The 15950-nt window shown below is 45.6% G+C and overlaps 1 protein-coding gene across 8 annotated transcripts in view; it reads left to right on the forward strand.

Annotated features, from left to right (window-relative positions):
* Positions 1–15950, forward strand: part of Dip2b (Dip2 acetate--CoA ligase B) — a 177211-nt gene that overhangs the window by 76516 nt on the left and 84745 nt on the right. For all 8 annotated transcript variants that reach the window (XR_015623956.1, XM_087556848.1, XM_087556844.1 and 5 more), the window contains 1 exon segment: positions 15544–15669. Coding sequence is in view for 7 of the 8 variants with exons in the window: in XM_087556848.1 (XP_087412974.1) it covers positions 15544–15669 (126 nt within the window). In the remaining variant the exon portion in view is untranslated.

Here is a 15950-nt window from a genome sequence, read left to right on the forward strand (position 1 = left end):
TTATTTTTATATGAATTTACACTGAGAGATCTATATTGTCAGTACATCTTGCCCCACGGGCAGACCTATATGGGAGCCAGGTCATAGCTGATTGCTTAGTATGCCTTTGAGATGTGAGGTGTTTATTTGCAGTAGACCAAGAGTGGGTGTACATCTCTCAGTAGACTTGCCCTTGCAGATGACCCCGTGAAGACTCTACAAGCCATTCCATTACACCTCTGTTAGCTTCCTGATGAAAGCTTAATTTCCTACATCTGTGCCCACCTATTTTTACTCCTTCCTCTTGCTTAACAAGGTCCCTGCCAGGTAGGACTGGGCTTCAGATTCAGAAATGGGAACTGCCTTGCTAGTGGCCCAGGATAGGGCACTGTGAGTGGTACGAGCTGAGTCCACATGTGAGGGGCACAGTGTCTGTGAAAATGCTAGAGCTAGGAGGGGTTGGAGAGATGGCTCTGCAGGTAAGTGGCTGCTCTTCCAGAGAACCCAGGTCCAGTTCTCAGCACCCACATGATGTCTCACAGTGGTCTGTAACTCCAATACCAGCGAAAGCAGCACCTTCTTCTGGTCTCTGTGGGTACTAAATGAGCAAGGTCCACCCACATACAAGGAGGCCAGACACTTCTACACATAAACATTAATTTAAAGAAAAGTAAAAAGAATAAAAGTAGTGACACGGAAGGAAGCTTGCTTTTTCTTACTACCTAGTGCAGCAGTTCTGAACACCATTAGTGATTAATCCTGCCCCTGCTGAGATGTCTGTCTCCTGCAGGGCTTTCCCTCACAGCTAGCTCTTTCCCAGCAGTTCAGCGTGCACTAACTGTCCTGTTAAAAAGCCACTCCCATGCCCCACTGTGTGCTCTGTAACCATCTTCCATCCTCTCACTCAGCTGCTCAGACCATTTGTCCTCAGCCATGATGTTATTGTTCTTTCTGCTGCTGCTGCTGCTGCTGCTGCTGCTGCTGCTGCTGCTGCTGCTGCTGCTGCTGTTGCTGTTGTTGTTGAGACAGGGTTTCTCTGTGTGGCCCTCGCTGTCCTAGAACTCACTCTGTAAACCAGGCTGACCTCAACCTCAGAGATCTGCCTCTGCCTCCCCAGTGCTGGGACGAAAAGCCTGCTTCAGTAGATTCGAATTTTCATTGGCACAGCCTACACGCCTGGGAAGAGGGTCTCCAGGAAGACAGATTGTCCAGATCAGATTGACCCCTGGGTGTCTCTTTGGAGGAATATTTTTAAAAATTAATTGCTTGCTAGGCATGGTGGTACATCTCTTTAAACTCAGCACTCAGAAAGCAGAAGCAGGTGGATATCCATGAGTTTGAGGCCAGCTTGGTCTACATAATGGAGTCCAGGACAGCCAAGACTCTGCTACACAGAGAAGCCCTGCCTTGAAAAACAAACAGAAGCTAATTACTTGTTGTTCCTCATAGGTGTTCTTGCCGGCTCACCCAGCAAATGATAATGCAGTTATTTATTGCTTGACATCATTTTTTTTAAAGACCAAACCTCTCTATTTTGCTCTGACTGTCTTGGATGTTGGTATGTAGACCAGGTTGGCCTTAAACACATGTGATGCCTGCCTCCCCAGTGCTGGAAATAACGTTGTGCACCGCCAGGCCTGGCAAACCTTGAGATTCTTACATCAACCCTCCAGCCCGTCTCTCCTCTCCCTGTCTGTGGTTGTAGGTACACAGACTGCAGTCTGACTCTCTGGTCTCATAGGTTTTAGGGGAAGCCTGAGAATGTACATTTCTGTGAGATTTCTCGACAGTGTTTTTAGGTTGTGTGTCCAGGAACTCGATTTTGAGAATCAGTGGGCTCTCTCTCCAGATTATTAAGCCATAGCTGCGACTTTAACATTTGAATGCTCGCAACTCCCTAATGTGAATCTACAACCCAGATCATTTCTTTGCCCCGATCCATAAATCCAGCTGTGTCCTCTCCTCTTCAGCCTCCTCTGGTTTGAAACAGGGTCTCCTTATGTATCAGCACTGGGTGGGCTGGAACTCTCTATATAGAGCAGGCACGCCTCAAACTCACAGTCTGCCTGCCTTTGTCCTCTTACATAATCCTGTAACTAGTTTTCCTAAATCTTATTTTTAATGATGGTTATTAGACATTTAATCTCTCTTTTAGCCCACAACCTACCAGAGGTGGTGGGAAAGAAAGGATATGGGGAAAATAGACCTGTTTAGAAAGGTTCCTTGGAGCAACTCCCATCTGTGTGGTTTGAAATCAGCAGTTCAGTTCATAGGTCAGCAGCAGCAACTCAGTCCACACACAAACACTTCACGGAAACACCAGCAGTCCAGTTCAGTAGAGCTGGGATAGCAACAGCGGTGATATGACCTAGCAGAGACAGCCAGGCCTGAGCCTCACTTTGAGTCAAAAGGAGGGACCTAGAGGGACACCAGGAGAAGTTTTTGGCTTTGCCTCTCTCAGGGAAGCAAAGATCAGTGAAGATGGGAGACCCACAAGAGTTGCACAGCTAGCTGTACCAGCAAGCCAAGCTCTCTCTCCACCACACCGTAGAGTCCTTTTTATACTCCCTCCAACCATCACGTGTTCTCCACATGCCTTGCCTCAGCATGTGCATCCAATCCGCCCAACTCTGAAGAAACTGAAGGGCACCATCTCGTTTATCTGCTGGACCGACAAGTGCAGCCCAACTGCATGCTGCAGTGTGACCCAGTATATGCATGCTATCGGCACAGAATCCTTCATCACGCGTGCTTTCACATGTTTGCTTCAGCAGAACATCCTCTCTCCTGTGTCTGCATCAGTGAAACATTCCTTTATGGTCTGCCCTTAGTCTTTCACCTGTGTCTGCTTTAATGAAATGTTCCTTCACGTGTTTGCCCCAGCAAAACCCCCTCAGACTGACTTTTCAAAGAACCCTTAACTTTCCCCTTTATAATCCACTTTAAATAACTTCTATGTCAATACACTCAAAATTAAGTTGATGACTAACTCATGCTACCCTTACTATACTACCAGCTGAAGCCTGCCCTGCTACACACACACACACACACACACACACACACACACACACACACACACACACACACACCATGGAGGTTGGTTTTGTTAGTTTGACAGATTATCTACATTAGGTTGACCCGTGGGCAAATCTGTGGGTTTTATATTGCTTATGTTAATTGATGTGGGAGGAACCCACCCCTCCATGAATGACATCATTAATTGAGTTTGGGTTCTATATACAAGGTAGAAAAACTTAGCCAAGTATTAGAATTGTGTGTTCATTGTCTGTCTATTTCTGACCGTGGATGTGGATAGCTGTTTGAAGTCCTGTTCATGACGATGGACTGTCCCCTGGAATCCTAACACAACCCCTTTTCCTCTGGGTGGCTTTTGAACATCAGAGCCTTCTGTCACAGGACAGACAAATGGACCCAGGTTCCTGATCTCAAGTCCCAAGGCCACATCATCCAACACATTATCCTCAAAACCTCCATCCTGGGTTATCAAGATGACTGAGGTGGGGGTGGGTAGAGGTGCTTGCCCTGAAGGCTGTCAGCCCTAGTTTAATTCCCAGCACCCATATACCATAACAGAAGGGGAAAACTGATTCTTGCAAGTTGTCCTCTGGTCTCTATTTCCATTCTTAAATTACCAAGCTGTCAGTTTCTTGGGTGTTTGTGTTTGTTTTGAACCAGTTTTGGTCCATTTGATTTTTCTAGGAAACTACTTGTAAGTTTTCAGTCAAATTCTGCTAGCCACAACATTCTCCTTAAAGTGTCTGCTTTGTCTGTGTTGTTTGTCTCTGCCCCCACCAGCCATCCCAGATGTTTGCTTCTTTGAAAAGCATGCTTTGTTTTCTGATGTATTGTTTTCAGGTTCCTTTTATAATTTTTTTTCTTTGCATCCTCTTAAGTTGGTTCGTGAACTTTTATAGAATTTCCTGGGTTGTATGGCTAGGCCTTGTCTCATTTCCTCACGTACGTGTTTCTTAACTTCATTGTGGTCAGAGAACATGCCTGTACATGGAGTCTGTTAGGACCTGCCTAGACTGACATTAGCCTCTAACTCATCTGTCAGTGTTCAGTGTTGTGATAATCCCTTGGGTCACACTATTGCATATGCTCAGAACTTGTCTGTGAGTCTGTCAGTGCTGATAGGAAGTGTATTCGGGTGCTGTGATTCATAGCATCTTATTGAGACACCAGTGACTAGAGCATCAATATTTTCCTGTAGTTCTGTCAAATTTTTATTTTACATTTTTATAATTATTTTTAATAGCTGTTACTTATGTGAAGTTAGGAGGTAGCACTTGCCTACCTCAGCAAGACCTAACACACATGTAATATATAAATTATAATGTAATTGTAAATGACATTATTTGTCATATTATAAAATATTAACATATAATTAAAAGTTACATATATTTGATATATTAAAATCATATATATATAAACTTAATTTTTTAAAGATTTGTTTATTTTATGTATGTGAATACACTGTTGCTGTCTTCAGAAGACATCAGATCCCATTACAGATGGTTGTGAGCCACCATGTGGTTGCTGGGAATTGAACTCAGGACCTCTTCCTATAAAAGTCAATGCTCTTAACATTGAGCCATCTCTCCAGCCCCCGTACTGTCTTTTAAAGAGGTAGATACATCTTTATGAAGCTTATAGTTTCTTTCAAGGTCTTGAACACTTTCCTTCTGAGCAGAGTGAGAAATGAGGTCTTGGTCCCTCGTAGCTCTCAGCTCCTACTGGGGCAGAGCAAAGTGCTCTGGTCTCCAGTGGCCTACGAACAAACACCACAGAACTCTGCAGAAAGCTGCAGGGCGCTACAGAACTTAGCAGAACACCCTGCCCCATCATGGTCAATCCCTCCAGAACCTAGAGCAAAGCTTCCCTTATTTTTTTTTTTTTCTTTTTTTTCAGAGCTGGGGACCGAACCCAGAGCCTTTCAGTTGCTAGGCAAGTGCTCCACCACTGAGCTAAATCCCCAACCCCCAACCCCCAAAGTTTCCCTTTTACTTCACTTAGCAGACTTCCGGTGGGGAGGGGCAGGAAGTTCACGCTCCTTCTGGCATAGCCCAAAGAACTGTCTTTTCAATCCACACGTGTTTTGACCCCTTTCTCTAAATCAGCTCTCTCCTGGCCAAGAGCAAATACCTTTGGAGTGACTGGAAAGTGGAAGGTTTTGTGTAGGAAGCTTCACTTTGCTGACATTCTGATCTAATCTCCTTCAGAGATTTGCCCTACAAATACCTGATGTTTCCAGGTAGCTATAAGAGAGAACATGGTGTTACTGACAGGACTATAGTACATATTTAATGAGTAATGCCCATGTTCCAGGTACTGCTGGCACACCAAGGTGGTGGTACTGGGTGTGGCCGAAGTGCCCTGCCACTACAAGTCTCTTGCTTCTGCCCACCAGTTTGCTCTGGTGTCACTGTCACTCTCCATAGTAGCTTGCTGAGTGACAGGTTCCAGCCAACCTGTGTTATCTGAGTGGCATTCTTGTAGCTTTAATTCATTGTTACTGTGTGTGTATCCTTGGCATGCATGTGCAGGTCAGAGGTCAGCTTCATGGACTTGGGTCTGTGCTTACCTTTAGTGGGTCTCAGGGATCAAACCCAGGTCACCAGGTCTATGCAGATACCTTCACCCCTTCCTGAGCCATCTCACCAGCCCCAAGTTGTATTTGAAGAACATTCCTATGCAGTCCTTAGCTTGTTGACCACTTTGTGTCTGGCTGAAGTGCTGGGCTCCTCCGGTTTCTCAGGAGCGTGCTTATAATTCGAGTATCTCTGTTGTGACCCTGCTTTGTAGCCTTGTGTTTACACCCAGCATATGTACAGACATTGGCAGAGCTGACAGAAAGTGTACCTCCAGGGTCTCCTCAGCAAACCTCTCTAAGGGTGGGATTCTTTTTTTTTTTTTTAAGATTTATTTATTTATTTATTATTTATTTATTTTATATGTGAGTACACTGTAGCTGTCTTAATATGCAACAAAAGAGGGCATCGGTGCCATTACAGATGGTTGTGAGCCACTATGTGGTTGCTGGGAATTGAACTCAGAACCTTTGGAAAAGCAGTCTGTGCTCTTAATTGCTAGGCCATCTTTTCAGCTCCAAGGGTGGGATTCTTAGAACAAAAGAGGTAGTTTTTGTGTACATCAAAGAGTACTCTCTTCTCCCTTGTCTCCTGGCACCTTGTCCTGGCCCCCAGTCTTTTCCTTTATAGCCGCTAAAACCTAAGACACGTCATGAGTGTGGTAATCATCTGAGACCTCAAATGTCAGACCTTGTCTGTTTAGTTTTCTGTTCATTGTTGGCAAAGTGTCTCTCTGTGTCCCTTCAGATCCCTGGTGCTGGGATTATAGGCTGGGACGCCCACACTGGGCTTCATGTCCCTGTCCCTTCTACTGTCATGTATGACAGTGCTAACAGTGGGGCTGGAGGCCCCGGACATGCCATACAAATGCCCTACTGCTGAGATACAGCCCAGCAATTTTTATCTTTAAATGAAATGAGCTACAGGCTTCCAGCACCAAAGATGCGCAGTGCCCTGTCTCTCCCTGTGTAGGACGAATGTCTGCCAGCCTTTCCATCCCTCTCCATACTTACCTCCGTCTTTTAAATAGTTTCTTTACTTTTTCTCAGCTTTAATCAACTTGAGGCTGAAATTTCTTTCTATAAAATATTAGTATCAGCCTCGTAACGTAAGCCTAGAATCCCAAATACCTAGGAAACTGAGGCAGGAGAGTTACAAGTTCAAGGCCAGTATGGGCAATTTACCAAGACTCTGTTTGAAAAATAAACTGTGTAAAAAAAAAAAAATAAGTGAACCAGAGATACAGCTCAGGGATAGAGCACAGGCTGGATCAGTCCTCAGTGCCAAGGGGGAGCTGAGGAAGGTCCGCTATCTGTCGCTTTTCTCCCTTTTGACCACTTCCCTTTCCCCTTTCCCTTGCTTTCACAGTTCACATTTCTCAACACATACCCTATATTATGCTTAGTATCAGGTATGTGTGTGTGTGTGTGTGTGTGTGTGTGTGTGTGTGTGTGTGTGTGTGTGTGTATTTAGATTTTAAACCAGCATGGCTAAGCTATGTGTTATTCAGGTTAATACATTATTCTGTTTGTATTTTTGTAGAGTAAACTCTTGCTGTCTGCTCTCCTTCTGTCTCCTGAACTAAAGAGTTCCTTGTTTTATAACAGGCATTGTGGAAAGCAGTGAGCATACACAGGAGTGTTCATTCTGTCTTGTTGAGTCTGAGCTCTTTATCCCAACGCTTTTTTTTCTTCTTTAAATGTACTTACTTTTTATTATTTATGTATTTCTCCATATGTATGGTGTGTGTGTGTGTGTCTGTGTGTCCGTGTATGTCCGTGTGTCCATGTCCATTCATATATGTCCAGAAAAGCAAGAAAAGGGTATCAGGTTCCCTAGAGTCACAGGCAGTACTGAGATGACTGAACATGGGTATTGAGACTGTCATCTTCTTTCAGCTCCATTTCTCTGTGTCCCAGTGAAGATGGAGCTCACCCACCTTCCTTTTTTCACTAGATCGCCCTGTCTGGCCTGGAACCCACCACATGCCCCAGGCTGAGCTTTCCCCCCACCCCCTCCTAGACTGAGGCTCACCCCAGTTCCCACCCCAGTTGTTTATGAATGTGGTTGTGTGGTGACTTACATAGCATATCCCAGGATGAAGATCTAGTGAGCAAAGGTTTTTGTTTTCTCAGTCTTGGGTGGGGCCAATGCTTTGTCAGTCCCGAGTGCCTTGTGCAAAGGCAGCCGCACTGCATCCCCTCAGTTGCATGCCTTTCATCATATGTCTGCTCTGTTGGGTTCTGTCTCAAGCCTGCACAAGTGTTTATATGATTGTGTTAATAGAAAAAAGGAAACACTTTGTGGTGTAGCCCCCCACTGCCCCAGATATCAAGAAGCCTGAAATATCATTTCCCCAACAGCTTCCTGTAAGAAGGTTTGCTTTTATTAAACATATGACTTTGTGTACACTGGAAGGCAGAATCTGCTTTGGGGCTTGTGTTGAGCACACGCATACATGTATGTGAGTGGGTGCCCATATGAGGAGATCAGAGGACAGCCTTGGCTGTCACCTTCCACCTCCACACAGGCTCTCCCTTTGTTGTTATTTGCATACACCAAGCTAGCTGGCCCACAGGCTTCTAAGGACACCCCCTCCCCCATCCCATCCCAAACTGTAGTCTCCACCACACTGTTTCCCTGTAGGATTCCCCTGGAATTACAGAGCTTCACCCTAGCCCATTAAGTAGGAGTTTAATCATAACATTCATCAGTATCCTAATCTTTAAATTGATGTCATTTTTTTAAAAAAAAGATTTATTTATTATATGTAAGTACACTGTGGCTGTCTTCAGACACACCAGAAGAGGGCATCGGATCCCATTACAGATGGTTGTGAGCCACCATGTGGTTGCTGGGATTTGAACTCAGGACTCTGGAAGAACAGTCAGTGCTCTTAACCTCTGAGCCATCTCTCCAGCTTGATATGTCATTTTTTTAATCCCAACCACCCACCGTCAGTGGTAGATGTAAAGAGTCCAGAAAGATCTCAGTTATTTATTTTAACTAAATTGTTAGGAACCTTAATGTAAAAGACCGAAGCCAGTTACTGCAGGAGTGTAGGGAGAGTAAGAGCTCCGACCTTTACCTGTGTACTGTTGAGGGCACAGGAAGGCTGTCACATGGATTGGGTGCCAAAGATTGAAAAACACCATTCCAGAGTTCTAAGTGGGTGCTGGAGAAACACAGAGGGGCTGGACGATCCAGTTACTGAAACCAGAAGTGATGTTTGGAGTACAATTAAGTAGGCCTGTGTGTGCCTCTGAGATGTGGGGGATCCCTGCTGTGGAATCATTCTGTCATCTGACCTAGAAGCTACTTTGTAGGTAAGGCTGCCTGCAAATAGAGAGACTGCAGCTTCCACCCCCAGTCCTGTGCTTTTTGTGGGCGTGGTAGGATGGGAGTTGCCATGACTGGATGCATGCATATCATTGTATCTGCTCCCTGCAGCTTATCAGAAGGAAGTCTAGTCTTTCCTCTCAGGGCTTCTTTTTTCCCCTGAATTGTCCAAGAGCCCACAGGGAGTTAGGCAGCGAGAGAAGTGGTCCAGTATTCACTTCCGAAAGTGAAGACCTTTGGGTGCTACTGTAAGCCAGTCTGACTATGCTGACCTGCTGCTCAGCCCACTTTTTTTTTTTTTAATTGGATATTTTTGGTTGTGAGCCTAGCCTTTAACGGCTGAGCCATCTCTCCAGCCCAAGTAGGGGTTGTCTTTTTTTTTTTTTTTTTTTTTTTTTCGGACCTGGGGACCGAACCCAGGGCCTTGTGCTTGCTAGGCAAGCGCTCTACCACTGAGCTAAATCCCCAACCCCTTATTGGATATTTTTAAATTTACATTTCAAATGTTATCCCCTTTCCTGGTTTCCCGTCCATAAACCCCCTATCCCATCTCCCCTCCCCCTGCTTCTATGAGGGTTCCCCCTCCAGCCCCCCCTTCCCACCTCCCTACCCTGACATTCCCATACACTGGGACATCAAGCCTTGGCAGAACCAAGGGCCTTTTTCAGCAAGGCCATCCTCTGCTACATATGCAGCTGGAGACATGGGTACCCCATGTATACTCTTTGGATGGTGGTTTAGTCTCTGGGAGCTCTGGTTGGTTGGTATTGTTGTTCTTATGGGGTTACAAACGCTTTCAGCTCCTTCAATCCTTTCTCTAACTCTTCCATTGGGGACACTGTTCTTAGTTCAATGGTTGGCTGCGAGCATTCGCCTCTGTATTTGTCATGCTTTGGCAGAGCCTCTCAGGAGACAGCTATATTAGGCTCCTGCCAGCATGCACTTCTTGGCATCAGCAATATGGTCTGGGTTTGGTGGCTGTATGTATGTGGGTTCAGCCCACTTACTTTCTGCCCCCTGATACATCCTGGAGGTGGAACTTAATCTCTTGCCTCACAAGACACTCTTGGGTTCACAGAGAAGTTCCTGTGAATGTTGCCTTAGAGTCAGGCAGAGCCAAATAGTTTCCTGGTTACTTGTAGCCCAGAGAAATCTGTGCTCAGGACCTGTCTAGACAACTTAACCAGGGCTGCTGACCCTTCCTTCCCAGCTCAGGAACTCACTGCTCACAGATGTGAGGCTCTCAGCTCCAGGCCCTTAGCTCCTCAGCAATGGCTCAGAGGTCATGGGCAGCCTCATCTGTCCTTGAACAGGGTGAGAAGGAGAGCAGTAGGCACACCTGAGGGCACGTCTGTGATAGGTGACAGCAGGCACACCTGAAGGCACGTCTGTGAGGACCTCCTTCTCTGTTAGCAGCACCTGCAGACCAGATGAGATGGAGTAGGAACCTGCAATGCTTGCACTTGGAAGGCTGAGGCAAGAGGTTCGAGTTTGAGGGCTACACTGTTCTGTTCTGTATAGGCTTGACCTTGTCTCATTACAGTTGGAGAGGGAGGGAGGGAGGGAGAGAGGGAGGGAGGGAGGGAGAAGAGTGAAAGCTGCAATGCTGCCTCACTGTTACCATCGGTCTGAGCGCAGGTGAGCTGGGCCACTGCTCCTTTCCTTTCCAGCACCGTTTCCTTTAGAGATGCTGCTCACAGCCGTAGTGCAGTCCTCCTTGTTCCTGTCAAGGTTTCCAGGCCTTTATTGGTGTGCTGTGAACATCACCCTGGGGAAAAGAGGGGACATGTCCTTCTTTGTGCCTGGCTAGGTCCTGCCCCAGTGCCATTCATCTTTCCTGAACCCCTAATGTTTGATTCCCTGTCCTGCGGGCCAGAGCCTTAAGAGTGTGAAGTTTAAACACATGAGCCCTGATGATCATTACCCCACGTTCCTTGTTTGGACACCACACTGCACGAGTGAGAGCACATCCGCTCTGATCACCTTACGTATGAGTGTTTTGTCCCATGGTTCGTCTCTGAGCTGCCTTGCTTTGCACTGCTATTCCTCCATGTGTGAATATCTCTGAAGTCATAGGCAGTGTCGGTAAGAACTGACTTGGCTTTCTCCTGTGTTCCTGGGAAGGACAGTTGTGCCGTTTTGTACTAATAGATATCTGTTCCTTTCTGGACTATCCTGTGTCACTGCATTCAAACAGGAGACACATAGAAGACTCACCCACTTTCTGAAGAACAATAAATTATGTGCATGTTGATTGTTGAAAAACAAATGCTCTGAAGGATTTAAAACCTGGTTTAATTTTAAAAAAAAGAAAAAGAAAAAGATGTGTACCAGACCTCCCACCCTCATTTAAAGGTACCGGTGACCCCTAGTGGCTGTTCCACATAGCTGCCTGAAGAGCCGAGGCATCCCTGCAGTGACTTCTGTTAAAATCACAGCTGAGTGGAGACTTCATTTGTAAGGCTGCAGCCTCTAGTCCAACCTTTATACTTAGTGTCTTTCAAATTCCTTTCATCTTGTAAGTGCCCTCATGCCTGTAAGCTCAACAGCTCACGGGGGCGTCACTGCAGGTCCCATCTGTCCTTAGTGTCCAGAGTGATTTTGTTCAGACTAAGGGTCTGAGTGTTTCACTTTAATTCATGGTATGTATAGTGAATTCCACCTTTACTTTTAGCTTTTTCCTAACCCTGGCAGTAAAATTACCCACCTTATTCCAAACATGGGACTTTGTATTGCGGCTACCCTGCGGTGTGGTTGGGAAGGGATGTTCCACCTTTGGGCAACATCTCGCCTGCCCGCCTGATGCGTAGTGCTCTGCCCTTCCATGCCCTCAGACCCCTCTGTCCTGTCCTTGATAGCAGGCCTGGGCATGTTATTTCCAGTTTCATCCATTAAATGGTGCACTTGCAGGTGGAGTGTAGTGAACCTCCATTCCTGTGATCTGCCCAGGATACTGCTTCTTTCCTTTCACACCAAATACATGTTAACTGCTGGTTCACCCCGGTACATGTTAACTGCTGGTTCACCTCAGTACATGTTAACTGCTGGTTCACCCCAGTACATGTTAACTGCTAGTCCTGTAGTGAGCAACAGACTATGTTTACAGTGTTGGAGAGCTCTGTTCAGAGAGTCACCTTTTATCTAGGAATGTAATTGAGTTTGATAGGTCATAGCTTTTAGTTTTAAGAGACTCAATATCACTTTCACTTTCTTCCTTGATATTCCTTTAGTGTTCTGTAATGAACATCTGGTTTTATGTTCAGCAGACACACTTTAGCTGTACACAGTAGTGCACATCTGTAATCTCAGCACTCTGGAGCCAGCCTGTCTCAATGTAGCACCTAGAAATAAAAGTTGATAAAGTTCACAGTGAGGGATTACACACTCAGGCACACACACATGAGCACCTGTACCTCAGAGTATGTGGAGTCAGAGGACAACCTGTAGGAGTCAGTTCTCTCCTGCCCTGTGGGTCTTGCAAATTGGACTCTGGCTGAGAGGTGTGGTAGCAAACGCCTTTGGCCACTGAGCCATCTTGCTTGTGTTTTTTGTTGTCTTTGTAGCCCAGAATGATCTCAAACTCACAGTAGTCCTACCTCAACCTCCTGAATGCTAAAAAGATGGTTGTGGGCCAACTTTCATGGCTGTTTTACAGTGTCTTGTCAAGTTGGAGCAGATGCAGTATTCATGTAAACCGAGTTTATTCTTACATAAACCTATGTTTGTATGACATTGTGTGCTGGGGATACTTACTGAAATTATAAATAGAACTTCTGGGTTTATTTCTGACAAATTAAAATATGATGATTGTCACTGTTTCCAGTGTCCATTCACTTGTGCTCTTGCCTGTGTATCCACTGACCCCATTTTCATTGGAAGGCTTTCTCTGTGTTGTGTCTCCTTTCCTGTGGTGACCTGTAGCTGATCTTGAGTGGAGATGTGTGCTCTCTCCAGGTCTTCCCCAGGTTTATGCCTGCCATTTCTTCATGGCAGTTTTTTACTTTAGCCTACATTGTTTTCTCCTAAAAACAGGTGCATCAAAAAAACATAAAGCAGAAACATATTTGAGACAGATGTAAAAACTCTTAACTCTGTATTTCTCCTCTTTTAAGTAAGAATCTGCACTCTGTCTTTAACATTTAAACTATACAGTTTGTAAACATCATGTTTCTTGGAGTAAATTGTTATGCTGTTTGATCAGTAAAATAGCCAGCAGTAGATAATACAATTGTAGTTTTATATGGCCCCTCAAAAAAAGAAAAAGAGAAACAAACAGTACAACTTAAACAGAATCCTCCAAGCCAATAGGAGCCTGTTTTAAGGACACATGTGGCACCTGAAACCATCTTCCCTGTGCACATTTACAGAGCAGCTCATGCATGCGAATGCGATTTCCTTCCTGTGTCTGTCATCTGACTGTAAAAGTAAGAATAGCTGCTTTCTATTTTCTGTTCTCTGTTTAGAGTTGGTTGGACTGTATTCCAAGTACTTTCTCAGGCAAGAGGCTTTTGCAGCCTTTTCCACGAAGAGCAGTGTGGTGCTTGGGATTAGCGTTGGGTGTCTCCCTCCTTATCTAACTCTGAATCCCAAAGCACGTGATACTCCTGACCTAACTGCCTCTGATCCCCCATCACTTTCCTTTTTAAAGGTCTTGGGGGATTTCCTGTAGTCCGCTTGTAGCCTTTTGTTTGAGAACCAGCAGAGGTAGGCGGCCTAGAGTCTGCCAAGCTCTGCAGCTTTCAGCCAGCGCTGGTGTCTCCCTCCTCCCTTAAAGGGCCAGGAGGACTGGCTTTGCAGGCTGATTTCACAGTATGAGAAATGAAATGAAACTTGTAGGTATTTCAGTCACAAACAGAGATTTAAATGTTGACTTTATTATTGTGGGTTAGGTGTTGGAAAAGGTTTTCTGTACAGAGCCAGATGGTCTTTTAGGCTTCAACAACTTATACTCTCTGTTATAGCTACTCAGTTCTGCCTGGGCAGCATGAAAACAGCCTTAGACTCCTGTGTCTTAGTCAGGGTTTACTGCTGTGAACAGACACCATGACCAAGGCAACTCTTATAAGGATAACATTTAATCAGGGCTGGCTTACAGGTTCAGAGGTTCAGTCCATTATCATCAAGGCAGGCATGGTGCAGGAGGAGCTGAGAGTTCTACATCTTCATCTGAAAGTCTATAGGAGAAGACTGGCTTCCAGGCAGCTAGGATGAGGGTCTTTTTTTTTTTTTTTTTTTTTTTTTTTCCGGAGCTGGGGACCGAACCCAGGGCCTTGCGCTTCCTAGGTAAGCGCTCTACCACTGAGCTAAATCCCCAGCCCCTAGGATGAGGGTCTTAAAGCCCATGCCCACAGTGACACACCTACTCCAACAAGGCCACACCTTCTCCAAATAGTGCCCTCCCTGGGCCAAGCATATACAAACCACCACACCTTATGTCCCAATACGTCTGTTTGTGATAACAGATTGTGAGTCACCATGGTAGCATACACTCTAATCCTAGAAAGATCAGAATGCCACAGCAGGTTCACGCCGTGAAGACATGAGACTCTCAAAAAGCAAAGGAAAGAAAGATCAGTGTAGCTTGGTTTGGTGGTAGCACTGATGAAAAGGCTGAGATGAGAGAATTACAGATTCTAGACAAGTCTGGGCTATGCAGACCCTGTCTCAAAACAAAACAAAATCCAAATGATAGGCATAGTAGGCCAGGAGCCACAGTCTGCCGATGCCTGTTGAGGAATTTCAGACAGCCAGGTGCTGGTTGGTGCCATAATCCCAGCACTCAGGAGGCAGAGTCTGGCAGATCTCTGTGACTGTGTTCCAAGACAGTCAGGGGTACACAGAGAAACCTTGTCTTGAAAAGCTAAACTTAGAAAGATATGCAGCTCTTAGGTGGATTATTGAGAATGTGTATGACCAAAGGCCAGTTTACAACCTTAGACACTTAAAATCTCTGTCTGTGTGCAGTGTCACAGGGCCTGAGACCAGGCGAGCCCACGGGGACTGCAGCTCACCTGAACTGTGCATAGTCATTTTGGGATTTCTTCTGTGCTGTATTATGTAACACTCTGAGCGCATTAGACAGGACCGGCTGTATCAGTCCACAGCTGTATCATGCTCTGCTTAGTTAATGAACTTTAAGTGAAAATTTCAGCACCAGGAACTGTTAAGAACAACTCTAGATGTGTCCTAAAGAGCCTCCCCGTCCCCTGGTTCTCTGAAATACAGTAATCTAGACTTGCGGATGTAGCTCGATGGTGGAACAGTACCTTGATTGTGTGAGGCCTAAGTTTGATCCTCAGCACTGTGGGGGTTGGGGTGGGGCAAAAAAGCCCAAAACCCAAACCAAACAGCAAAAGCACACAACCTTGTTAGGTTTGGTTTAACTGTTTGGTGAGCCAGTTTCAAGGATGCCTTTTTACACATTTATTGTCTTACCGTTCCTTTGCTATCAGACTGTTGACAGCTACAGCTATAAGACCTGAGGCCTTCACCTTAACCTCTATTTACTATAGATGGTGCATGAGAACTCCTTTCAGCTGTTGTAAGAATGCTCAAAGTGTTCAGAACGTATCACCTCCCATTGGATAACCATCTTCCAAACTTCCTCTTTCAGAAACTGATTCCACAGGACAAAAAGAAAGAAACCAGACTCCCGCTCCCACAGCAGCTCAGACTTCTGCTCCTTCCAAGTACCACCGTTCACGTTCTGGAGGTGCAAGAGATGAGAGATACCGATCAGGTAAGAAGGAATGATCATTTTTCCTGCCTGTAATATGAATTGTGTATCCTGAGTAGGGTGAACTATGTGTCCTGGGCAGTGTGAACCATGTGTCCTGGGCAGTGTGAATCATGTGTCCTGGGCAGTGTGAATGAGCCTTGTGTCCTGGGCAGTGTGAATGAGCCTTGTGTCCTGGGCAGTGTGAACCACGTGTCCTGGGCAGTGTGAACCATGTGTCCTGGGCAGTGTGAACCACGTGTTCTGGGCAGTGTGAGCCATGTGTCCTGGGCAGTGTGAACCAC

Source organism: Rattus norvegicus, chromosome 7 (assembly GCF_021556685.1).
Source record: "Rattus norvegicus strain SHRSP/BbbUtx chromosome 7, alternate assembly SHRSP_T2T, whole genome shotgun sequence".
Classification (NCBI taxonomy): Eukaryota; Metazoa; Chordata; class Mammalia; order Rodentia; family Muridae; genus Rattus; species Rattus norvegicus.